At 39.2% G+C, this 27623-nt stretch overlaps 1 protein-coding gene across 1 annotated transcript in view; it reads right to left on the minus strand.

Annotated features, from left to right (window-relative positions):
* Positions 1 to 5325: 5325 nt before the first annotated feature.
* LOC135699866 (thiamine transporter 1-like) overlaps positions 5326 to 27623 on the minus strand; it is a 60170-nt gene continuing 37872 nt past the window's right edge. Inside the window, exons 3-6 of the mRNA XM_065220224.1 lie at positions 26868 to 27081; positions 16458 to 16652; positions 15673 to 16219; positions 5326 to 5700 (exon numbers count right to left, since the gene is read on the minus strand). Coding sequence (XP_065076296.1) covers positions 5370 to 5700; positions 15673 to 16219; positions 16458 to 16652; positions 26868 to 27081 — 1287 coding nt within the window. The 3' untranslated portion in view covers positions 5326 to 5369. The remainder of the gene's footprint in view (positions 5701 to 15672; positions 16220 to 16457; positions 16653 to 26867; positions 27082 to 27623) is intronic.

The following is a 27623-nucleotide window of genomic DNA, read 5'->3' on the forward strand; positions in this document are numbered from 1 at the left end:
TTAAACTTCGACAACCCGGCTCGTTTCTTGGCCCGCTGCACAGTAGTATGGGAGACATTGAGCTTGCCAGCGACGTTCCGGATGGAGAGGTTAGGATTCCGCTTATATTTCACCGCCACCTTCTTCGTCATTGCTGCCACACGTCCGGATTACGATTGCCGCCGCTTCCAGGCTTCCTGGCGGTCGACAGACGCTCCCCGAACACTTTTAAAACGTTTGGCCGATTTGGCCACATCCATCAATTTTGCCAACTTGGCGTGTGAGAACGTCGGATCCTCTTGCTGTGCGAGCAAAATTTTGACACGCTGCTCCTCTTGCTTGGACGTAATTTTGAAAACTGGAGAGCAAACGGTGAAAACTCATCAGAGCAACCATTGTTTATACACTCAACTTCCAAATCCAGCATTTCAGGCATTTTTAACAGAAATACACCAATTTGAAGTTGACCATTTTTTGCGCGTTCTATGCTTGACCAAGAATCCCAGAAACATTGAATGACTGGTCAGCTAACTTGGTGAAAATGGAGTCACAGATGTTTGAGAACTGGAACCAATATGTTGCACAAAACTAGGGGCGTAGTATCACTGGCATCTTCGGCCAGGCTTACAATTGTCTTGTTACCTGTCAGATAGCTGGTGTTCTGCCAGACCGAAGACCTGTTGATGAAACTTAGAGGTGTTGGCTGTCTGGTAAGAGCGTAGATCTATCAAAAAATTCCTTAGGCGGTTGATGACTTTTTTTGCTAGAAGGAAACCTTCCAAAATGCCGTCATGCCACCGCTTGCTTGTTAGCTGACCGGCTGCAAGGTCGCGGTGACACGGTGTGTGGGATTCTTGACGCACTAAAACCTCCTTGGACAACTTTCCCCTTATTCCTCCGGGAACATTTGGCATATTACTTCGGAGGGGCTGTGAATTACGCATCTCACTTTACCTCAGCTTCTAGTTCGCTGATCGGCTCTCCAGTTTGGGAGCCATTAAGCTCCCAGCGTAGTCGCGTTTTACTCAGCTAGCCCCCGGCGGTAGATTCAGCCTACTCCGACGGAGAGTTCCCTAGAGGTGGAGGTTCTCCCGGCTCCGTCATTCACTTCTCGCTTATGTAAGCACATTACTACTTTCTAGCTGCTGTTCTCGCCATTTTCGCTGCAGCGCTAACGTGATCTGCGTTACTGCTCTGCTGACGGCATTCCAGGTGCCCTCCTCTTGACACATTTCTTCGACGACATTCTCCGCGCTAAGGGCGAGCATCTCCTCTAGCACAGCATCAAATCTAGGGCATTCGAAGACCATGTGCTCTGGTGATTCTTCCACATTACCACACTCCGGGTAGAAGGGTGACGATGTGTGTCCGACCCGATGCAGGTCCTTCCTGGAGCAGCCATGACCAGACAGGAACAGCGTCAAATGGAAGTTGACTACTCCATGTTTCCTGTTCACCCAGGTCGAAAGAGTCGGTATTAGCCTGTGTGTCCATCTACCGTTCTCCGCTGCATCCTACTCCTGCTGCCACTAACCATCGACACCGTTCACACCACTTTTCGAACTCCTCTGGTTTCTCTCCTCATATAGCACTCGTTGTCCTCCGCCAGGGTGATACCGATAGGGATCATACCGGCGATAACGCATACTGCATCCGTCGAAATGATTCTGTACGCACTCACGACTCGCATGGCCATGAGCCGCATCGTACTGCTCAATTTCCTTTTGTTCTGCTTCGTTTTCAGCGCCAATCCAGATTGGACCTCCGTACCTTATCGATGAGGACACACTAGCCAGAAGACGCCTCTTGCTGCTGCTTGGACCAGCATTGTTCGGCATGATGTTGGCTATCACGTTGCTGGCAGGCTTCCAAAAAGTACAGCCTCCTCGCGACAGTTGGTTTATACCTGAATTGACTGTTGCTTTGTGTGCTTTACTACCGCTTGCTACCGTACGTTCAGATCTGAATTCGAAGTGTATTGGTAACAGCGCACACACGAACGAATGAAAGCTGTATTAGAACAGTCGCATCTATACCCGCTTTGCTAAAATCATCGTGCTTGGAACGTAGTGAACCGAATGGGCTGTATTTATGCATTTCTTTATGACCAGGTTCTCAATGTTTCTGTCGTCATAACAGCCTTCACAAACCGACGACATCCCTCAGCTTACCCAAGTGGCTGTCACGAAAAGGCTGTCACGAGACATTATATACAATTGATATACGGCAGTGGAGTATGGAAGAAACCCAGAAGAATGATCCCGAACAGATATGTCGGCCCGATGTCGGATCAATGTAAGGTCAATTTATGGTCGACATCGGCCAAATGTCGGGTCGATGTCGGGTCAATTCTGTGTTTATGTCGGGTCAATGTCGGGCCAACATCGGGTTGGGGTTTGGTAGAAGTCAGGTTGGTGTCGAGTAGGCTTATATTTTTCGCCGGAGACCGTGCGTTTAAAAAAAATATTTCGGATGAAAATTTTGCAATGGGCAGCACGAACGTGATAGCAACCGAACGAGCTCCGGCGCCACACTGGTAGTGTAGTAGCAGTCTTACGACACACAAACAAAATTTCAAAGGCAGCAGCAACGAATCGGCAGTTTGACGGACTGCTTGTTGTATGTACGAGGAAAGTTACGAATGACCATCCGAGGCTGTCATAGCCGAACGAACAAAATACATGACTAAGAACAAGCTGTCGTGAACAGCACAAGACGGCAACGTTGCATGTCGTATAACAGCCTCACTGTGGGCTGTCGCTTATAGCTCAATCTCAAGGCTGTCGTAGGGAAAAGAAAGCGACAGCCGTTGGAATACTGTCATGAGGCGGTACTTTTGGTATGCCTGGTTGCTGGCCTTCACCACCTTCTCACACACATATTCGACGTGGCTGTTGAAGTTCAGCCGGCCGTCGATCATTACTCCCAGATACTTCAGCACGCGCCTCGTAACAATGGCGTGCTCTTCCCACAGCACTGCTTTGCATTTACTGACCAACCTCACTTCTGTTTTGTGGTGGGCTATCTGCAGCTTCGCTCCTTGCATCCAGTTACCAATCGTATCTATCGCCTCCGCCGCCAACATTTCCACTTCTTTCAGGATATCCCCAGTTACCGTCAAGACGACATCGTCCGCAAAGCCAACGATCTCGACTTCTTTGGGCAGATTGAGCGTCAGCACGCCGTTGTACATCCCGTTCCACAGCGTGGGACCTAGAATGGAGCCATGTGGAACTCCTGCCGTTATCCTAAGCGATTTCTGCCCGTGTCTGTCTCCTAGACCAGGACCCGGTTCTGGAAGTAAATACTTAGAATCCTGCAGAGGTAGTCTGGGACCTGTTCAAGAAAATAAGCCTTGATAATTTCTTTTTACTCGGCAGTGACAGCAGATAATTTCGTTTTCTTTTCGGCATTTTTTTTTTACTTTCCCCAGAACCCGATTTTTAACTGTCTTCAGACTAAACCGATCTTGTGTAGTACGGGACTGGATTCGTGGTGGTATTAAAGAGAAAAATAGTACTCATATATGCCACATATACATATAGGGGAAACAGTCCTATTGTTGCGATACGTTTGTAGCGTTATAAGCCTATTGCTGTCTCCATACACAACAATAGGCTCCTAACACTTCTAACGTATCGCAACAATAGGACTGTTTCCCCTACATACGTTCCGAGTATCATCCAAACCATTTGTGGAATATATTCTATATAGTATACTTCTATCATTTGGTTTATCGTTCTTCATTTTTTATTATTAGAATAAATCTTGCGTTCAGAAACATAAGGGCCTAACTGCGATGATCGATTATCTTCATCGATTTTCTCTTCGCATTGCTATAGTTAAGTGAACCAATTTTTCCAGTACAGTGTATCAAAATGATGTATTATCTAGCAAAATAAACATCAAAAGCTCCGAAAAATGTTAAACCCACCGAGATATTAACAAAAGAGAAAATCGATCATCGCAGTTAGGTCCTTATGATTCTGAACGCTAGAAATATTGCATACGAAAGAAAACAGTGACTTTTTCTTTTCCTCAGGTTTTGGTCCTATGTTGGCTCAAATAAACAGAGATGTTTGTGATCAGCTGATTTTTCAATTTATGAATGAACTTAATATCCAATTCTGTCAGCCTGGCTCCTGTTATTTCGTAAAATAGACTATATGTGATGTGCTATCAACGTTCCCTGGCTGTTTAAATGATTGTTTAAATTAGTTTAAATGATTTAAACGCTCAGATGCTGCACTCCTGCTCGGTTTCCAGAAACACTATCGAATATTTTCGGTATCCAATGGGAGATGAAAAAGTGTTCACATCGAATTTGAGAATTTTCATCGTTTGGATGGAAGAGGAAAATGAATAATCGTTGAAGAGTGAGAAATGAAAATATAGTCTATTGTTTAACGCTGCGAATAGCAGCTTGAGTGATGCGTAACTTATCTTGCAGCTGAGCAAGAATTTAGATCGCTGCTTAAAATGTTGTCCTCTGAGCGCTGTATGTTTTACAGCCAATTATCAACTAAAGATCATCCTTTATTTGGATGACAGTCATATAGATGCTCATCAGCTGATGACGAATTCAATAAAACGGCAATCATCCAAAACTTTAAAGCATATTGTTAAAAGGCTCGAGCAATGCAATAATCATTCAAATAATTGTGGATGTTTTCGTTCAGTGTAGCATGCTTTTTCTGTTGAAGCCGAGCAGCTTCACGCCGTTCTAGAACCTCAGTCGGCGTCTATAAACAAATCAGTGCCAACATTTCAAAGGGGCGTAATTGCATTTGTAAACAATGACTTTCGTCTTCGATTTCTCGCGAATGAAAGCTCACTCATGAAAATGAATGACACCAGCAGGTAGATTAATGTTTCCTGTCCCAGCTAGCATTGGTAATTTGAAGGGGTGGGCTTTTATTTGCGAGAAATCGAGGCTAAAGCCATTGTTTACAAAAGCAATTACGCCCCTTTGAAATGTTGGCACTGAAATGAAAACTTTTTTGATTTTTGTCAATATACCCATCAATATATTCGTCGTCAACATTTGCATCAATATGATGGTCAATACTTTCGAGTATTGACAATATTTCTGCCGTGTAGTGCTTGCTTTAGTGAAATACTTCAAACCAAATAGTGGGTTCAATACTGATGACGTCAACACATTCGAGCTATGTTCTCATTCTCAGGCTTTAAATGATCAAAGGGAAGCAAATTCTAGTATGCTAACATTATTTTATTTTATTACATACCAAATATTCTCACATTCGTCAAAAAAATTTCAGCGCATATTTTTTTTTAATATTTGATGAATTTATTACATGATATCGTAAATAATACACGCCATTAAACTAATTGCTACACAAACTACCAACAACACTTTCCCGAGGCAATTAAAAATGAGTACTCACAATATCCGACTGGCGCTGACCTCCGCCTGTGGCATGATCAACTTGTTTGCCCTCGTCGCCAAAAGTGGCCTGCGTCCTGCCACCGGCCCTGCAATGCCGCACGCTGCTAATAGTTGCCGGCACGAAATACACCACCGCCAACACCAGGAAATAGCCACCGTAAACTTTGAACTGGCCTCGTGGCGAAAGCATCAGGCCCGACTCGGAAATAACCACCACGGTCAGGATGGACTGGAAGACCAACGCGACAAACGTATTTATGCCGAAAATTAATCCAAAGCTGTCCTGTTGCAGATATTTGGCCACGGTTGCACTAATGGTAACGCCGATTTTAGGTGCCAGCGTGTGTGTGTTTGAGCGAAATTCGAATGGTGCAGCGCGTTCAGGCAAATATGAAAAAAAAACGTGAACAGTTCCGGAAATGGAAGAAAAATAAAACCTTAATTAAAATTGTATAACAGTTTTTGAAAATGTTAGCTCTGCATGAGACTGGAGGGTGCTGGAAGTGATTGGAGTGCATGATGTTTGTGTCACGAGCGGTAATTTGTATAATTGAGAGTTGGCTTTCCTTGCTATTTAGTTCTGTCAATGGGAGGTAGTTGAATTGAATGCACAACCCGTCAATGTTACCGATACTTTTCCCCATTCATTTATTTTTTTTTCTCCTACAAGCTTCAATCTACATATAAACATATACAATTCACGGCTGGTTTTCTCCGTTAATTTACCTAAATCCTTAAAACCCGTTTACCGTAAATTTGGTCTTGATCGCGATTTGTGGAGTGTTTTGGTGTTCGAAACTTGTTAACCCGATTTTCTCATGTAAATTTGGTCTAAATCATGATTTCGGTTTTCCAAAAATCCTAAATCGCGATTTGAGGGGTGATAAGTGTTGGAATTTTTTCCTCTGATTTCCTTCGAAAATTTTACCATAAACAAACCCGTTGATCTCCATAAATATGGACTTATTCGCCCTAAAGCATGATTTGGATTTCCAAATCTTTAAAACCGTTTATCCCCATAAATGTGGCCTTAATTGCGATTTGAGGGATGTTTAGGTGTTCGAATTTCGTGTAGCCAATTTTCTCCGTAAATTTGGCTTATATTATGATTTCTACAGTTTCCACATCTTTAAACTAAATTAACTCCGTAAATATGGCTTAATCATCATCCAAATCGTAGTCATTTATCTACGTAAATATGGCCTTTATCACGATTTTAGGGGTTTAAGTGTTTAAATTGTTTATACTCGACATTCTCTTTAAATTTGGCCTAAATCATGATTTGTGTTTTCCACATCTTTAAACCCGTTTGTCTTCGAGTACATGTCCCAAATCGCAATTTAAGGGGTGATTAGGTGTTCGAAATTCCCTGTCCCTGATTTTCTCCGTGAAATCATGAGCTGGGTTTTCCAAATCGTTAAGCCCGTTTATCTCCGTAAATATAGCCTTAATCGCGATTTGAGAGGTGTTTAGGTGTTCTTAATTTTGATAAAAAAATTTCCCTGAACTTATTTATTATTTGGGATTTTAACCCCATTTATCTCCGTAAAGACCAGTGTAAGACATTTAACAGTAAAATATGGTCATACTCGCGCTTTAAAGGGTGCTCAGGTGTACGGTAATGCAACATTGAAGTTCTGATCGATAAGAAATTTTGTTGACAAGTAGAAGCCGATGCGACTGAGAGTGAGCCATTGATGTAAAAAAAGTAATTAAGATTTATCAGACCATTATCTCCAGAACCGGAAGTCAGATCGCCAAAAGATCAATTACCCATATAGATGGGATAAGCCATCTCAGAGAAAGCTTTCCTCGATTGGAACGCGTTCATAGACGCACCTACAGACATAGCAAATTTTCGTCTTGCTGAGCCGATTTCACATATTCAATTTGGTTCTTCTTCTTCTTCTTCTTCTTCTTCTTCTTCTTCTTCTTCTTCTTCTTCTTCTTCTACTTCTTCTTCTTCTTCTTCGCATTTCAAGCCTAATGTTTTTTTTCATATGAGCTTAGTGCGTGCTCGCAACTAAGTGTTCTAGATGCACTTCCACAGTTATTAATTGAGAGATTCCGATGCCTGTTACATTTTTGCATTAGTATAATTGTGTGGCAAGTACAATCATACTCTATGCCCAGGGAAGTTGAGAGATTTTACAACCGGAAAAAATCCTAGATCGGAGCGGGAATCGAACCTAGCCATCTTCAGCATGGTCTTGCATTGTAGTTCCGACTTTATCGACTGAGCTAAGGAAGGTTGCAATTTGGTTCTATCGATTGGGAATATTTCATACAGGTGAAATGGTTTTCACAGGTTGCTATTTTCGGTCTGCGTTGTTTTATGATTAATTTTCGATATTCGGACTTGGCCTTCTTCGAGTACCACTGACAAACAGAGCTAACACTCGCAAGGTGTTCATCGAACACGTATTCAACGATCAATTTAAATGTTCATTAGTTAGTAGTACCACCACCTGTGACACGAATAGTCATTTCTTTTGCGTTCAACGTTTACACACTACCGCCATCTGTTGAGTATACTGTCAGTCACAGTGAACTCAACAGAAGGAGGTATTGATTATGCACCGATGTTTTAGAGTGATACATGGTCAATGAGGTATGTCTGTTTGTCGGTGGTTTTACCGTCTTTTGTTTAGTACGGAAAGTTAACGTCATGAAACTTAAACTAGCCCTTATGAAGATCCCTGGATCGAATGGTTGGCGATGATAAAACTGTAATCAACACTTTTTTCATGCGACGAAACAAAATTACTAATTTTTAAAGATCTTTAAACTTAAAAAAAGCCAAAACTTTTCTGAAGTTTTCGGAGTTTTCCTGAAGTTATTCAAACTGCCCCACTGATCTCTGAACCTAAAGTAAACTGATTTGAAAGAATCCGTTATTTCTTTGAAGATTTCCATAATTGCTTGAAGCTCATGGAATTTTCCCTAAAATCTCTAAACTTCTTTGAACTTCTCTGGACGTGCCTGAAGTTTTCGTTACTGTATGAAGTTTCCTAAATATTCAAGAAATTGTATAACGTTCCAGAATTTTTTTTTATTATTCATAGAACTTCCCTGAGGACATGGGAATTCACCTGAAATTTTTTGGAACATTTCTGAACCTTCTGGAATATTCCATAATTTATCGGGGCTTCTTGAAGGATTCTGTAATTATTTATTGGAACTGCTCTGAAGTTCTTTCCTCTTCCCCTAAAAACTTTTGTTTCCTTGATTTTTTTCCGTCGATCTTCATTTCCGTACTGGGTACCAATGCTACTTGGTTTCATATTGTTGCATAGGGTATTGTAGTGAAAATTATTGATTTTCATCAAAGCTCACAATTTTTTTCTGAAGTTCATGGAACTTATCCTTAAAGATCTTCAAACATCCTCAGAGCTCAGCACTATCTTTTTTTTTTCCTTTGGTTTGTTTTTTCCGTCGATCTTGTTTTCCGTGCTGAGCACCAATGCTACCGACGTGCCAGGAAGGCAGCTCCCACACCTAGGTAGGGTCCATGAAGTCATAAACCGGGGACCAACGGCTTTACTTCCCATCCGAAGGAAGGCGTGATCAGAGATGTTATGCATCAGAACATCCCCTCGGCGCCGACTGGGATTGAACCCAGGCCTGCTGGGGTGAGAGGTAATCACGCTTACCACTACACCACCGGCGCCGTTGTCAGCACTATCTTGTAGTTCTTGATTTTGCAATTTGCCTAAAATTAGTGGAACTGTAATTTAGTTCTCTGATCTGTAACCCGTAAAAAACGTATAAAATCCGACCAGAGCAGTTGCATGCCAAATGACTAGTCGGCAAATCTCGACCTTCTCCGAATCGCATAAAACTTTGCATAATTGTGTGTTATGGGCAATCATAATAATTTTTACAAAAAATCGGCCAATTTGGATGTTGTAATTTTATCACAATGACGTCTTTGTCATTTTCCAATAAATAGTGGCACGAAAATGTAGCTTCTGATTGAACTGACGTCTGAGATAAAGTAATAAAGAAAGACAAAATGTGTCTGAGAAGAATATAGGGGAATTTACTCAGCTTCACGAACACATATGACCTTTTTGTTTAAATTTATGTACTGCTTGCTATTTTATCCATTCCAATCGACAGAATTGTCAAAAACGGTTTGAAAACGTTTTCACAACGCTCCAATCTTCTCGGGTGAGTGTAACTATTATCGGCCGGCTCTTTTTCTTCGGAAACCTTTCCATTTGAATAGCGTGTCAACCAACTGTTCTATTATTGGCATCTCAAAATAAGCCGTTTTTTGTAGTTTGTAGATTTCATTTGAAGAAAAACCTGATATGACAGGTTTGCTTAGTCGTAAAAGCCGAAAGACTATGGAATCATTTAAATACATCCAGTGAAGTAGGGGAAACGCTCCTATAGTTGTAGTACGTTAGAAGCGTTAGGTTCCTATAGTTGTGCATGGCGACTCAATACACAACTATAGGAACCTAACGCTTCTAACGTACCGCAACTATAGGAGCGTTTATCCTATTTTGGTGAGAAAATACAGCGAAATAAACATTTAAATTTTGGTTGCCAAAGGCATCATTTACCCTACATGGTATTTTCTTTTGTAATTTTCAGAAAACATTCAAAATAAGCAATACAAATTCTAAAGTTATAAAAAATGTGAACTGTTGGAAAATTTAAAACCATGATCATTTTAAAATTGCCTACGATTTATGTAAAGCTTTAAGCGTCCATGGTTTTAAAAAGGGTTAACGCCCTATAGTTGCAGTACGTTAGAAGCGTTAGGTTCCTATAGTTGTGTATTGAGCCTCAGAATACAAGTATAGGAACCTAATGCTTCTAACGCACCGCAACTATAGGAACGTTAACCCTACTCTTAAATGTTACATTTTTCTGACACTCTTTCGAATTTTTACTCAAATTTACTTTAACAAATAATACCGTGTATATTTTTCCCAGAATTACCATACTTTTCTTAAAAGCTTTGTTTCAAACGTTATTTCGATCAGAAGTGACGTTTTCATGCTACAATTTATTGGAAAACAATAACGAGATCCAAAGTGGCCGAATTTTTACAAAAAATGGTAATGATTGCCCATTAGATTGATGCAAAATTTGAAACTTTCGCTCCACAGTGCTCAAACGGCTTCAAATTAGGTCCTGATTAGCCTACCAAAATTTAAACTCATTTGGTAAGAAACTGACTTGGCACAAACTATTCGAAGTTTATATGGAAATAGGTATGGGAAAACCAAACTTTTTGTTCATTGTCTTCTACCCATTTTCCATATTGCTTTTTCGAAAATTTCTATAACTATTCTTACGGAATATTATGGCATGATCAAGCAGCTGTTCTGTAGGCAACACTGTATTCATCAGTGTGACATAGTAGCCATGATATTTATGCTCTATTCTTCGCACCAGAAACACCAATATTGCCGGCTGAACAGTTGAATGAGCATAATCATAAAACATTAGTGGCTTGAATCATTAATAACTTTTGTTTCTTACATTTGCTTGAAGAGTAGTTCTGTACAAAGTTGTAGCTGAGAAAATTTGCTACAATCACTGTTATCATTTTTAAAAGCATATTGATTATGGTGAATAGAAATTCCCATATAAACTTGAAATGGTTTGTGCCAAGTCAGTTTCTTACTAAAGTAGTTCAAATTTTGGGGGGTTAAGCAGGACCCAATTTGGAACCGGTTAAGGAACTGTGGAGCGAAAATTTCAAATTTTGCATCAGTCTATTGCCCACAACACATAATCATACAAAGTTTCATGCAATCGGAGAAGGTCGAGTCAAAGACAAACAGACATAACACATTGAATATTTCTCACTGTAAAACATCGTGGCTTAAACATTACCGCCATCTGTTGAGTATACTGTGGTGGGCCCTACGCTGAACAGATGGCGGTAGTGTGTAAACTTTTTTTTTTTCTTTATTAAAGAGATTTTTAGCCATAGGCTAGTTCATCTCTTAAGGGTAGTGTGTAAACGTCAAACGCAAGGGAATTTACTATGCGCGCCCCAGGTGGCGGTACTAGTAACTACGGTATTTTTAAATTGTCCGTTAAATACTTGTTCGATGAACAACTTGCGAGTGTTATGTCTGTTTGTCTGTGGTCGAGTCTTAAATTTTGTTTTTTTTTCAATCTTATTTAGCCTGGAGCTGATCGCCAACTGAATCAATTTACAAGTATTTTGTTTTAATTCAGTGAAATATTTGCATCCACAAGTTCTTTAATGCGAAGAAAACAAATCAAGAAGACTGGAAACTCATCCAATTTCTCATACGAACCAAAGAGAACAGACGTTGAGGCTCAAACAAAATTTCTCTTAAAACTAGTGTAAAGATTCCTATTCGACTTAAGCGCCACTAACAGCGACTTCCCCACTTAAAAACCCTCTTTGACTACCTCATGGCGCTGACGTTGCAAAACTTACACTAGACACAAAGTGCTGGTAGGGCCAAGTGGCAATTTTCAACAGATAATTTATCGGTTCTAGCGCCAAATTGGTCGAAACTGATAAATTTGTAGAGGAAATCAGAAGATGCTAGCGCTACGTAACGGCAACGTTTCCACTTAACTTTACACAAGTTTCTGACCGAACTTTGACGTCTGTTCTCTGTGTACGAACGCTATGAGACTGGTGCAATCGCGTCATCTGCCGCTCAAAGGTAAATGCTTCGAACGAATTTGATAGCAAAGATTACATCCTCAGAAGAAAGGTTTGTGTATTTGCTCATTTTTCTATGCGTTGCTTCCACCTTCACTCAAGCGCAGCGCTACTGTATCTGTCGCTTAGATGCTGGCAAAGTTGCCAGTCTTCTTGATATGATGTCTTCGCTTAATGCCAAAGGGGTGCACACTCTACACGCTTATTTTGCGGCAACTTTTTTCTCAGTGTGCCTTAAGTGCCAGTCATCGGGCTGACTTTTTTGTGTGAATAATTACATGTTTGGCAACCCGATATTCTGACAGCTTGAATGTTTCGTTTTCCTTGCCGAGAAGATAGGGTAATTGATTCTGGTTGGACCTATCCAAAAACTGATGATGGATGGACCTATTTTTTCAATCGCTAGTGCAGTCAATCTTCGCTAATTTTTTTTTCAAAGATCACTTTACTATCACAAAAAACTCTTTTTCTTCAATTTGCATGGGTGTTTTATTGAAAAAAAAAACTTCAAAACAATTGAGTTTCAATGTGTTTTCAAAACAGTTCACTTTCCACGCATTAGCTCGTCATCATGCCTTACTGTCAAACATCCAAAAATGGAATATTTTTTACATTTATTTTTATTTTCATGCAGTAAAATACTGCTTTAAGGTGTAACAACACGTTAGTACGCCATTTATCCATTGGTTTCACTAAAATGTTTGAATAATTGACAAAATTCGAATAGATAAATATGACCATGGTTGAACCTACGCATGATGATGGTAGGACCTATGTGTTTCCTAAGACGGCCGCTAGGTGCGCTTCGGTTTGTCTACATCCTTCATGCGCAGCTTATTTGAAATTCGATTTCGTTTTGGTCGAGTGATCAGTTTCTTCGATTATTAAAAAAATGGCTAAAGAAAAGAGTTATACGGTCGAAAATCTTCCAGAGGCTGTTCTTTTAGTAAGAAATAAATCACTTACCGCGTATCAGGCACAGAAAAGGTACAATATTCCGAAAACGACACTTCGCGCAAAAATTAAGGGAAACTATGGCAAGAAATATGGAAGGGAAATAGTGTTGAGTGTTGATTTGGAGAACCAGCTAGCGGATTGGGTTTGTATGTGCGCTGCTTCTGGCAGTCCCAAGACGGCCAAAAAGATCTTGGAAGCTGCTAAAGACCTTGCGTCACTAGTTGGGCGTAAATTTAAAGGAGGAATTCCATCGTCAGGTTGGCTGAAAGGGTAACCACCGATTTCCGAACTACCACGAAAGCGCCGAAAGAATCTATTAATATGAGTTTACATTAAGCACTTCTCATACACCTTCTATGTGTGAATTAACTTGAAATAAAATGTTAACAAACTAAAAATTGCTAACTGAAACTTATTTCCGAGAAAAAAAAAACTCCTAGGAGAAAAAGAACTATAAAACCGGAATTAAGTTCTGATATTCTGTCATTGTAAGCCCTCAAATTCCACGGGGCACCCAGAACATGCCCGGAAGAGGCCAATGTGGTCCAAGGCACTCAATTTTGTTTTTGATCTTGTTATCGAATTTGGAAGTAATGTAGTCGTAAAGTGTCGCATGATAGGTTTTATTCTTTCCATGTCAAAATTAGGTACATGTTCCATATACCCTGGAACTTGTTCCGGCCATATCTCCGGAACCAGTTGACCGATTCCAAAAATATTCGATAGCTTTCAATGGGATCATAATACCTATAGTTTGACGTTAAAAAATTTCCGAGAAAATGAACCATGATGAATAGCTAATACGTGGAAAGCGAACTTTTTTAAAAGCGAAGTTAAACTCAAATTTCTTGATTTTTTTTAAATAGCAAATTCATAAAAGCTATGTAAAAAGGGTTTTTTTTTTTCATGATACCAATAAGTTCTAAACAAAGTTTTTGAACAAATATGGGCTAAACTAGCATTTGCAAAAATAGGTCCAACCATCATCATTTTTTAGTTCCAACCAAGATCATTATAGGTCCAACCGACATCATAACTCTTTGCTGAATAAAAACGTTGTATAAAACCATGTGTTCATAATATTTAACTTTTTATGTTATTATTAGAAACAAGAAAGGTAGATCTTTCCCTTAATCACGCATTTTTTTTATAATTATATGTTGAATTCATAAAAAAAATACGACATGAATGTTGACGTTGTGTGAAACCGGCCTAAATAGGTCCAACCATCATCAGTTACCCTAATAACAAGAGCTCGACCGGGGAATGCAATCCGAGAAACGGAGCTTAGACTGAGAGGCTGGTTGCGCGATGGAATTTGCCTCGGAATTTGCCAAGATTTGCGAAACGTTGTTGCAACTTTCTATGCTGGATGATGGATTCGCCGGTGTAGCAGCTACCGTCGTGGAAGCAATCAGATGAAAAATAACAGCACAGTATCCAGCAGCTCCAGCCGGATGGTATTCTGGCAGCTAAAATGTTTAAGCTTGAGCATTGACTTTCCGGCCATAAGTCCACAGTCAGCTGCTCTCTAGGTAAATAACAGATTTACCCCAACGTGGTCGGGTTTTCGCTCTGGCTTGCGATTGTGATTTTGGGTATCATGCATCCGGAAGGAATGGGATTTTTACCGAGGATTAGAGCAATAAGATTTCTTAGAGGAATATTTGCTTCATATCACAATCGGTGATGTTTGGAATGTGAATTGTTTGAGCGGGGTGTTGTTATGCATGCTATGTGGACCATTCTCAGCACAAGTCCCTTAATTTTGGTATGCGCAGTTATCCGAATGTGTGAACGCATAGTCTTAAGCGGAATAATGTGCTGATTTGAACAGGTATTAGGATGAGTGGTAAGCTGACTATGTTTTGAGGAATCCATGGTGAAAATAGGCGAAAATTCACGGTTGTTGCGGTTTCTATTATGACTCAATGTTATGTCAAAATTGACGCTCGTATATGTCAGTCTCAGAACACCTAAATTTACATCAATATTCCTAAGTGTGTAGGCTAGAGTCAAGATGACTGAATTCAGGTACAAACTTGGTAAATTTCCCCCAGGGAACACTTGACCACTTTGTCAAGCAGTTTTGGCGTGACTTTCTACCAGCGATTCCATAAAACTGGACCAACAAATTTCAATTTTTTTTAGGTATCCGCACAAATGTTGACTACTTTTCACGTGGTTCTAGAAGAAAAAATCTCAAAATAATGTTTTATTTCAAAGTTCGAGTAGTAGAGGTAGTAAACGTCATTTTAACTGCTCGAATGAAGTGGTTAATACGGAGAGGGAAACATAAAATCGGTTCATCAGTTGGTGTGCTGCGTTATTATAATCCTTTAAATCGCAGCAGTTAATATTAACAACATGTGTATTTTTCCGTCATCTCTGACCCCATCAATACTCGACAGCAAATTTCCCTGCTACCGGTCATACATTTCATAGAACAATGCAACCGGCAGCTTCCTTCAGATGAAATAAATATTCACATGAAACGCGTTAACTATGTCAGCTTTAAACTTTTCCTTGCTGCTTCTCCTCCGGGAAATTTTTCGCAAACGCAAACATTTTTACATCCCTCCATCTCCATTCTGCACCACCTCCACACCAGCAGCCCTTTTAAACACCACATATTTTTTTTAGCTCAACTCACCTGGCCATCGTTATCATGAACATGTACAGCGCACCGAACAGAATGTAAACAGTGTATGCAGCCCAAATATTTGTCGAGAAGCCGGAATATAGGATCAATCCACCCTGCAGGCCAGAGCACACGGTCAGGATCCAGAGGGTCCACTGTTCGAAGAGCCTATTCGCCACGTAACCGGCCACAATGGCACTGATGGCACCGAACAAGGTCAGCAAAGCTTCCGCCCCGCCATTGTAGAGGTATTCTTGATCCTGGTCAATCTCCTGCCACAGAAGCTGAACGTAGACTTGCACCTGAATGAAACCGGCCATCGCCAGCGACCACCACAGGCTCCACTGTACTATGGTGAGGTTGGAGTACGCCAAAGTAAAGTGCGTCCATATCAGCTGCCCAGCCCGGTGGCATGAGAAATGGACCTTTGAAGTTCTCCTGCTGCTGTTGGAATCTTGGCTTTTATGGCTACCGTCACCGTTGACAGCAGCAGCTACCGCAGCGGAGGACTTTGTTTGCTCACCGTTCATGGCACTAACGGTTCCATTGCGGCTGCACACTAAAACGAAAGATCTATAATGGATGGTTTGATTTACCGTGTCAAACTTGTTTTGCCTAATGCTTAAAATGTCAGCTGGAATGTCTCATTAGCAATTCTATCTCAACACCCTAGAATCCATCTGATACTTAATAATTCCACTGGTGAAAATGTACGAAAATCACGTCTTCCATTAATTTACATAAACAGTTGGTCGCTACTGGTGTCCTTCATCCCAACCCAAACTCCATCCACTCACCTGAAATGGTACTGGCGCTACGGCTATCGTTTTCAATTTCCGCTCGAGCATCGCGCTTATGTCCACCGTCACCGTTGTCGCCGGCTTGGCTCGAATCTTGCTGGCTTTCACTGCCGGCGTCGCCGTCGGAATAAAAGTAGATGCTGCTTTTGACCGGTGGTAAAGTAAACGACCACAACAGGGAAAATGCTTGTGCTGTGCAGAAGAACGGGAAAATTTGTTCTGTACTTAAGTGAATTGACGCGGGCGTTGCTGATGCTTCCTGCTGAGTGCAGTGCCGGCAAATGGGGGGCTTTTGGGGGTTGGGAAATTGGTACGAAGGTTTATATAAAGTGAGATTGAATGATATTACGATACTGTACAGGGGGAGGAGGTCAATGTGGGAGGTAGTCTGAACTTGATAGCGAACATTTTCGGGACTTTAAAAAGCAAATTTAGAACGGACGAGACCCCGAACAGTAGGAGTGGCTGTGCTCCGGTTGAGGTGGTTATTTTCGCTTATGCTTTGTCGGTTGGCCTCATTCGAAAGTTTCTCTTCAGAATGCCTAGCAGCAGCAGCAGCAGCAGTTATTCATCAAAGGCTGACCTTTTGATGAAAGTGTCATTACTAAGGATAATTTATCTTCATTCTCGAAGGCGGAGTGAAAAAAAAATAATGAAAAAAAAATCGGATGGCGAATCCAATTAGTAATTCAATGGCTGGGTGAAATTTTAATGCGATTGTTGAATGAAACTTTGATGAGCTTTTTCCCTGGAATACGTCTTGATTATTTTGAGGTCGTCTGGTGCGAAGTCCAAAATAATAAGATCTGATGTCTAATCCGGCTTCATTTCAACTTGTGTTTTTCTGTGAAGTTTGTTTTAACCTTGGTAATTAGATCATTGCTAATGCCTTGTTCAGACTGGAGAGTTATAACATGTTATAACGGTTGTCAAATAATTGCAACACAGAGATCACCATCAAGATAGCGCTATAACATGTTATAACTCTGTAGTCTGAACGTACTATAAGACGTTACTCTACGCCGGCTATGCAATTTGAAGCATGTAAATCGTATATTCAACGCCTACTATAACAACACGGAATCAAGTGTGGCGTTTCGAGGTGAATAGAGAATTGTACAGTAGAGTGGGTCATCATGATCATTTTTTTCAGAACAATGTTTTTTTGATTCCATTTGGGGTCCCAAAAAACGGTGCCAAGTTTGGAAATGATTGCTTTTAACACGGCTTTCCGCATTGCGTTTGAAATGTGTATGGAAATTTGCATGGGAAAACCTACTTTTTGAATTTTTATTCCTAGGGACCACACTTTACCTTGAACCATGCCACTAATCACGTTAAAGTATAGTTCATGAAGTGCCTAATAACTTTGCCAACAGATGTACGGTGCTAGAGTGTTTTTTTTTTTTTTTTTTCCTTTTGGTTTGTTTTTTTCCGTCGATCTTGTTTTCCGTGCTGAGCACCAATGCTACCGACGTGCCAGGAAGGCAGCTCCCACACCTGGACCCTACCTATCGACCCATCAACTCATGAACCGGGGACCAACGGCTTTACTTCCCATCCGAAGGAAGGCGTGATCAGAGATGTTATGCCTCAGAACATCCCGGCGGCGCCGACTGGGATTGAACCCAGGCCTGCTGGGGTGAGAGGTAATCACGCTTACCACTACACCACCGGCGCCGTATCTTTAAAAGTTATAGCTGTTCAAAAATTGTTATTTCGAATTAAATGCCAAAAATCACTTTTCCTGCCAACACTGCCGGTGTAACAAGGGAAGGCAGATATCAAACTGAAATAATTTCGGAGTTTCACATCTTTTCCATTTGGTATGTTCAGATGAATTATTGAAAAACAATAGTTTTATCTCATATGCGTAGATGGAGATGTGGGGGGGAAGAAAATTTAGCTCCCAGTCCGCATCGGGCTCTCTTGCCGTGCGGATCTATTTGCTTTTTGCTTAAGGAAGTGTTACTACTACCTAAAGCTACAACAAATTTAAACAGCACTTTTCAGTGCTCAACCTGTAAAATTTCTACCTTGTTCAACTCTTATTCCTCTTCGATTATTTTTTGGACACTACCCGTGGTAATCCTTCTTGGATATCGATTTGGAAAATTCAACTTCGATCCTTCAGATTCTTATAGTAATTTGCTTGGAAGTCGATTTGGATAAAAATTTACTGCCGCCATGGCACCTAAACGCAAAAGAAAGGGTCAAACTCTTGACCCCCCTTCTGATGAAATTAATTTGAGTAATCAATTTGATTTGCTCACGGATGATGAGAATGATCCATCATCCAAGAAAAAATCTAGTAAACTTTCCCGACTTAATGCCAAGAAGGAAAAGATTCCCCCTATTGTGATAACCACTTCCGATTTCCATGTTCTTCGCATGGAACTTTTGAATTTCGTGAAAGTTAAGTTTTCACTACAAATTGGACGTCGGGGTGAATGCCGTGTATTGGCTACAACCTTGGAGGGATTTAAATGTCTTCTCAAGTATCTTACTGAGAAGAAGCACACATTTTTTACTTACGACACTAAAACTGAACATGTGTTCAAGGTTGTCCTGAAAGGACTGCCCAGTGGTGAATCCCTGGATCAGATCAAAGATGAACTGGCAAAATTACTTGGATTTGTGCCACTCCAAGTAATCAAAATGAAAATGAAATCCCGTCCTGGCGATTCGCGCAACGGAATTTCTAATGATTTTTATTTAGTTCACTTCAAGTCTAGTGAAGTAAACAACCTTAAGGCCTTGGAAATAGCTAGCCTTGTGCTCCATGTCCGAGTGAAGTGGGAACACTTCAGGAAGACTGGAGGAAATTTCCAAAACCTCACCCAGTGCCAGGGATGGGGTCACGGAACTAAAAATTGCTACATGCCAGCTAAATGCATGAATTGTGGTGATTCCTCTCACGCAAAGGACGACTGTTCTGTTAAGGAAGATCATAAGAAATTTAAATGTTCAAATGTCCAATTTTTGGGAATGTAAGACTCGCAAAGCGATCCTTCAACCTCGTTCTACGCGACAGGTAGGAAACGCTCCACGTTTCCGACCAGGTACAAATTACTCTGCTGTTAACAACGGTCAGTGAGGAACAAATTCTACATTCGTACCCGTAGGTACAAATATCACCTCTGCTTCAAATTTTTCATCTATGCCTACTTCCCTCGCTGCTAACAATGTTCAGCGAGTTAATGGAGCTACCTATGCTGCTATTGCAGCGGGTAGAAATCAAAATACAAACCAACGTAATTCTAACGGAAATTTTGACAATTTTCACTTAGGAAGCATTACTGCCCCTAAAATGGAATTTTTGCAGAAATCATTAATTGATATGATTTCTGATATGCTTAAACCTAACTCCATGTTTGATGCTATTCAAACTGGAGTAAAATTTGCAAATAATATTGTCATGACTTTAAAATTCAGAAATGGATTTTAAAGCATTTAATATTTTAAATTGGAATGCTCGATCTCTTAAAGATAATGAAGACGAGCTATTTAACTTTTTGAGAGTTCATAACGTGCATATTGCCGTTATAACTGAAACGTTCCTTAAACCTGACCATAAGGTTAAGAAGGCCGCAAATTATTTCATTTATAGAAATGATCGTCTTGATGGACCCTGTGGTGGGGTTGCCATCATTATTCATAGACGAATCAAACACAAAATACTTTCTTCATTTGAAACCAAAGTTTTTGAAACTTTGAGCGTTTCTGTTGAAATAAAATTTGGACAACTTACGTTTATAGCTGCCTATTTGCCATTCCAATGCAAAGGCCAGCAAAAGAATTTTCTCAAGGGTGACCTTCGGAAACTTACCCGTCATAGGTCTAAATTCTTCATTATTGGTGATTTTAATGCAAAACACCGCTCATGGAATAATGTTCAAAGCAATTCCATTGGTAATATTCTGTTTGGTGATTGTTCTGCAGGTCATTACACTATTCAATATCCAAACAGTCCAACATGCTTTTCTTCAGCAAGAAATCCCTCAACTATTGATTTGGTCTTAACTGATTCATGACAACTTTGCAGCCAATTGATTACCCATGCTGACTTTGGTTCTGATCATCTTCCAGTAACTTTTGAAATATCTCAAGAAATAATTTCTTATCCCAACAGCTCTACTTTCAATTACCATAGAGCTGAATGGAATTAATTATGCTCTTGAATCTCTGACTACTTCCATAGTTGAAGCAAGAGCTGCCTCAGTACCAAAATGCGAGGTTAAATTCGATTCAATTATAATAGACGACGATCTTCAGCTCTTGATCCGTCTTATAAATGTCCGTAGGAGACAATATCAAAGAACACGCGATCCTGCCATGAAAGTTATCTGGCGGGATTTGCAAAAACAAATTAAAAAGCGATTCTCTTCCCTGAGAAACAAAACTTTTGAAAATAATGTTTCTAAATTAGACCCGAGTTCCAAACCCTTTTGGAAACTCACAAAAATTTTGAAAAAACCTCAAAAGCCAATTCCAGCGCTTAAAGAAGGTGGTAAAATTTTGATCACAAATTTGGAAAAAGCTCAGAAACTTGCTACGCAATTCGAGAGTTCCCATAATTTCAGTTTGGGCCTTACTAGTCCTATTGAGAATCAGGTTGCTCGGGTCTTATCTGAATATTTTCTCTCGGGAAAATATTTTTGATGATTCCTGGGGGACTGATTTGGACGAAGTAAGGTCTATAACTAAAAAGTTTCAAAATATGAAAGCTCCAGGTGATGATGGAATTTTCTATATCCTCATCAAAAAACTCCCAGAGAGTACCTTGTCTTTCTTGGTAAAATTATTTAACAGATGTTTCCATTTGGCATACTTTCCTGATAAATGGAAAAATGCAAAAGTTGTTCCAATTTTGAAGCCGGATAAAAATCCAGCTGAAGCTTCTAGCTACCGTCCAATAAGTTTGCTTTCTTCAATAAGTAAACTTTTTGAAAAGATAATTTTAAATTGCTTCACATCAATACAAACTCAATTTTTGCAGATGAGCAGTTTGGATTTCGCCATGGGCATTCAACTACTCATCAACTCTTAAGAGTTACCAATTTAATTCGTTCAAACAAATCTGAAGGCTGCTCAACTGGAGTTGCTCTTCTAGACATAGAAAAAGCATTCGACAGTGTTTGGCATGAAGGTTTGATTGCTAAATTGAAAAAGTTTAATTTTCCACTTTATTAGTTCAAAATTATTTAACTGACAGAACTCTGCAGGTAAATTATCAAAATTCCAAATCTAATCGACTACCTGTTAGAGTAGGAGTTTCTCAGGGTAGCATTCTTGGGCCTATATTGTATAACATTTTCACTTCGGACCTCCCTGATTTGCCTCAGGGTTGCCACAAATCTTTGTTCGCTGATGACACAGGCATTTCCGCTAAAGGAAGAAGTCCTCGTGTTATTTGCAGCAGACTGCAGAAAAGTTTAGATATTTTCTCTTCTTATTTACAAAAATGGAAGATTTCTCCCAACTCAACTTATAATATTTCCACATAAGCCTAGAGCTTCCTTTTTGAAACCTAGTAGTAGTCACATAGTCACTATGAACGGAGTTCCAATTTCCTGGTCAAACCAAGTGAAATATCTTGGATTAATACTTGACCAAAAATTAACTTTTAAAGATCACATTGAGGGCATTCAAGCCAAATGTAACAAATATATAAAATGTTTGTATCCTCTTATAAACAGGAAATCCAAACTTTGCCTGACGAATAAACTTCTAATATTTAAACAAGTTTTTAGACCGGCCATGCTTTACGCTGTGCCAATATGGTCTAGTTGTTGTACTACCAGGAAAAAAGCGCTTCAAAAATTTAGAACAAAGTTCTGAAGATGATTTTGATGTTGCATCCCTGGTACAGAAATACCAAAGTACATAGAATTTCGAATGTTGAGACTTTAGAACAAATATCCAACAAAATAATTAATAATTTCAGGCAAAAATCGGTGCAATCCTCAATTGCAACGATTAATTCCCTTTATACCTAGATAATATTTAGCTTTAGTTTTTAATATTAAGATTTCAATTGTTATACTGACATGCAGGTTTAAAAAACCTGTTTAAAAAACTGAATTGCCAAAGCAGGAACAATGTAAAAAAAACATAGATATATATCATAACAATTAAAGCTGGTAATTTACTGTAGTAACTGGAGCACTTAGGTTAAAATGTAACAAATAAAGAGTAAAAAAAAAAAGAAAGTCTAGTTACAGACTGAAATAACTTCGGCTTTTCCCATCTTCTCGAGTTATAATGTTCGGATGGGTTACTGAAAAACATTTGCGTAGTCGCGTAGTTAAGAAGGGAAGAGCATTTTCTTCAACTGCTATATTATACATTAACAAAGAACAATTTTCGTCTCAGATACATAGGTTACTGCACGCTGACGTCACGAAGGAACGTGATGAACCCACATTAATCAATTTGACATCCAGTGATGGTTTGTTTACCTTTTATTCAAGTTAATTTAAGCTTTTGGCTAAAGAATTTCTCAAAGATATCCTATCCCACTATGTTCTTTAAAAAAATCTTGTTGTTTTAGATTTTTTATTTTAGATTTTAGATTTTTTTTAATCCACGTAAACAAACCACCTCCAGAGGTGAGGTTATCCTGACGGTGCAGCTCCCTATAGTAGGTACAGTCGAATTTTTCTCTTTGGGCAAGATAAGTGGGCTACGTTTTAGTTGGACTGTAGCCCACCTTAATCAAAGTCATACTTAATTTTTTTTTATTGGGGGAGTTGAACTACTGCGTCCATTGGTTCAACTCTTCGCAACAAAAAAAACTTCATTTCTGACAGTGCTGATTCCTTTTCGAAGGGATCATCGATGAACAATTTGGATAGTTTCTATAATAAACAATCGGTGTATTCCTCAACAAATTTTATGCTTTGTCAGCTCAGCCAAACTAACAAAAGTCTTTTACTAAGGCGGTCTTCCATTTGGTTAATTTTCATTTAAGTTTAACAGGTGGAACCTAAATAAATCTGCTATTTTACCAGACTTATTTCTGACAGACCGGGAATCAATTTTGACAAACACCTCCTTGAAAATCGGATGCTCAACAACAGAACGATTTTCGACATTATAATTCATTTTCGACTTGCCAAAAGGAACATAGCCTAAGTAGGCTATGGGCTTAGCCCAAAGAGCGACAATTATCTGCTCCGTAAAAAATTAGTTTTCAAAATGGATAAGAAAAAGAGAGTCAATTTGAAGTTTTTGCGATCTGATTTTGATGTACCGTAAAACGGGGTATCTTTGATAATGCGGGTAACTTTGATAGTATAATATAAAGATTAAATTTATTCGCTGCGCTTTTTCTAAATTAGAAATATTGGTTCCACATTGTAGCTTAGGGTATTTCTGTTAATATCGTATATAGTTTTTATATAGTATGTCTTACATATTTTACAAACATATTAAGAAACAATTTTCGTATTTTTCGACTGTTTGAAAAAGCACTCAAACCATCACTTATGAAATGTATTTCCGATATAGTCATCACAAATTCATTGTTGTTATCTTATTGCCTATGATGTTTTCTGATTATATACTCATTCAAAGTTTCATATTTAAAGAACTAAACTGTTTAAGTTTCATTCATCGAGCATTATCAAAGTAACGCCAAATCAAAATACTGATGTCTGGTCACAAAGCTAAAAAAAATAGTGCAAATGCTTCAATTTCCGTTAAACAAATTACTAACGAAGTAACTCTAGAATCCTCAGTACTTGTTTTAAAAATATAAAATTTGAAAAATATTCATTGCTGCAAAAAATATTTAGAATATACTTTAAAAAATTATCAATGTTATATTGAACCAATATATTGAACCAATGAAACCGATTTTATCAAATCGTGATTGCGTCTGTGAAGGACTATAGGTCAGTGTATTTCAAGGGTGACCGACAGCTTGTTATATATTAAATTACCAGGGTATAAGTTCAAAGCTAAAAGTTATGTCACTCGGAAAATAAAAAAGTTTGTTCAAGGATGGCAAAGTAATTAAGTTCAATGCAAGTAAATTGGAATAGGTTTAAACATTATTTGTAAAAAGATTTGCAGCGAAACAGGAACTGGAATAGTGAAAGATGTTTGAAGTAACGAAACGAATTTATGAAGGGAGGGTTAGAGGGGATACAGTAAGTCCCCCCCCCCCCTTTTCACCAATTGGGTTCTTTAAGGGTATTGAGGTAAATGCATATTCGTAATCTGCATTAAAAATAGAACCCAAATCAAAAATTTCATCAATTTTGGTACACAGGAACTATTTTAAATAAGTACGATTGCATTTGCAAAAATTACCACCTTAGGGCCACTCGGTGGAACTTTGCATGGGAGCGAGCTGTCAGTCTGTTAGTTTAGTGTCAAACAGTGAAGTTATTATTTTGCTTTATATATTGATTTAAAAATCGAGATGAAAATGTATGTTTTCGAAAAAAATATCGCTGTACTCAGAAAACGCAGCTCTTTCAGATGATGTTGAAAAACCGATACATTTTTAAAAATTAAAGAACCCAATTAGATTAAGCAAATATTTTTGAAGAACACATCTGATCATACCAACTCGACACGATGACACCGAATTTATTTCAGTTTGAAGCTCTACTTCCATTGATATGAGTCAAAGGAGCGGGGATAAAAGTTCCTCCCCCCTCTCCCAAACTATGCTTAACAATTATTTTTGAATAATGCTTCTGAACATATCAAATTAATAAGATACGAAATTCCGACGTTATATCAGTTTGCATCTTTACTTCGATTTATATGAGTGAAGGAAGCGGGGGAGGGGGGTTCCTAAGCCCCCCCCCCTCTCCAACTTTGCATATGAGATAGATCGATTGTTTTTTAATAATTCAATAATTCATCTGAACATACAAAGTCGATGAGAAGGTATACTCCGAAATTATTATCTAACCGGCAGTGTTGGCAGGAAAAGTGATTTTTGGTATTTAATTCAAACCATAAATATTTGAACGACTATAACTTTCTTTAGATACATTCTAGCACCGTACTTCATCAAAATTGTTAGGTACTTCCTGGACTTTATTTAAACATGATTAGTTGCATGGTTCAAGCTAAAGTGTGGTCCCTATGGATGCAAAAGCAAAACACTAGATTTTCCCATACTAATTTCCATACTAATTTCAAACGCAATGCGGAAAGCCATGTTATAACCAATCGTCTCCAAATTTTGCACAGTTGTTTGCCACCTCAAATTGAACCAAAAAAAGGTTGTTCTCGCTTGATAAGGTCAAGTATGTTTTTTTCTCCATATAACGGTGACCCACCCTATTATACATTGCCTGGAATCAGTTCGGTTTAGCTGGTCAAATAAAGAATGGATTTAGGAAAAATCTCCCCCTTGATGACGATTCCATTATAAAGTTCAGGCGATGCTGAACCATTTATATGGTTTGATTAGCATTCAAATTCGTATAGGACTGAAAAGCTATGCAGAACGAACATACAACGCATTGAGAGTTTGTTACTGCCAATTGATTTTCGCACTCATTTACCATCTTCTTTGTGTGAAATTAATCCGCACAATGAGTAATGTAGAGTGCAAATTTACGAGGAACAAACATTTTTCTTAATTCAAGCTTTTGAATTGAATACCCGAGCAGAGAATGAAAACAAATTGAAAACTAAATTTGATATTTTGATATAAGCGTTCGTGATAACATATTTTGCCTACCGAGTGGTCGAGTTAACAGTAATCATAACAAAATGAGATCTAAATGGTATATGAAGGATATCAAAAAGATAACAAATCATGTTTTCTTCATAACAACTCCATGTTTGCATTTTGATATCAGTAATTTCGTTATTAATAAACAAAATAAGTAATCAATATGGGTAAGTTTATTTTTCGGGCAAAAATTTTTTTTTCGTCTAAAAAATCATCTCGTAAACGTTTTAAACAAAAATATGCATTCTGAAAAAAACTAACTAGTAAGATGCAGTCCATTGCTAGAACTGCCAAGACATTTGTTGTATGAAACATATGCAAAAGACAAAACAAGAGAAATTTGTTTTGTCTAAATGTTTCACTCCACAAAAGTATTTAACTCAAAATTTTAGATTTAATGCTTTTAACAAAATTCAGATAAACTCGTAACAAACGTGCCTTGGAAAGCGTGTCATTACCCTTTATGAATAATTCCTCACGTGCGAAACCGTGCGTTTCCCTAAATACTCATGTTCCATTTGCCTCATCTACTGAATGGAAACAGAAATGGAAAAGCCAAATGGATGGATCCCAGTTCACCCCCTGCATCAAGGAGCAGCTGCGGCTAACCAAAGCACACGTACCTACACGAGACCAACACCACTCGCAACATACCACTTTCATTAAACCTCCGAAATCCTCGCGCCATTAATCTCACTTACCGCCCAGCGTGATATAGTTCAGCTCCCGTAGATCCATGGCACCGGTGGATACCAGGGCCTGACCTAGGACGCTTGCCAGAAACCGTCCGCTCAGGATGGCCGCTCGGGTGTTGCCCGTCACTTGTTGATACTTATCTCGACTAATTTTCGCATAGATGTATGTGTAATACGCCACTTCGGCTGCCATGTACATTCCGTAAAGGACCTGAACCACCTGTTGTGTGCATTGTTGTCGGTGCGGGGAATGAAGAAGAGCAGAAACAATTTATGTTTAAAAGAACCTTGAACATGGATTTCAGCGAGTGATGTACGATTGGGATGAAGAAAACATAAACCCGATGGGGTTAACGTGGGATGGAATTGGGCTCATGTACATGTGTACATACTCCAAGTACTATGAGAATTTTACGATAAATTTGGCTTGATGGACTAACATCATAAATAGAAGCGTTCCTTTGGAACCATCGTTCCAAGTATGATTACTTTATTCTAGGTACACATCATGATGCTGTGGCCACAAAATTGAATTCCAAGTGAGACGCTCATCCGCAGATGATGAGCAATTCGTGACTAGAATTTGCCAACGATGCAATCGCTCTGTGTCTTATCTCGACACGAAGCCTGGAAACGGCCCTAAAGGCAATCAGTAAATAACGGTATTTCATTCGGTCGTTTTTGTTATCCACGCTGGCCTTAAAGTTCTAGGACACATCCGAACGCCGAATGGAGAAGACGCGATGAAAGAAGACCATTTCC

Source organism: Ochlerotatus camptorhynchus, unplaced genomic scaffold, assembly GCF_037179485.1.
Source record: "Ochlerotatus camptorhynchus isolate MF236.1 unplaced genomic scaffold, CSIRO-AGI_Acam_v1.1 ptg000121l, whole genome shotgun sequence".
Lineage (NCBI taxonomy): Eukaryota > Metazoa > Arthropoda > Insecta > Diptera > Culicidae > Ochlerotatus > Ochlerotatus camptorhynchus.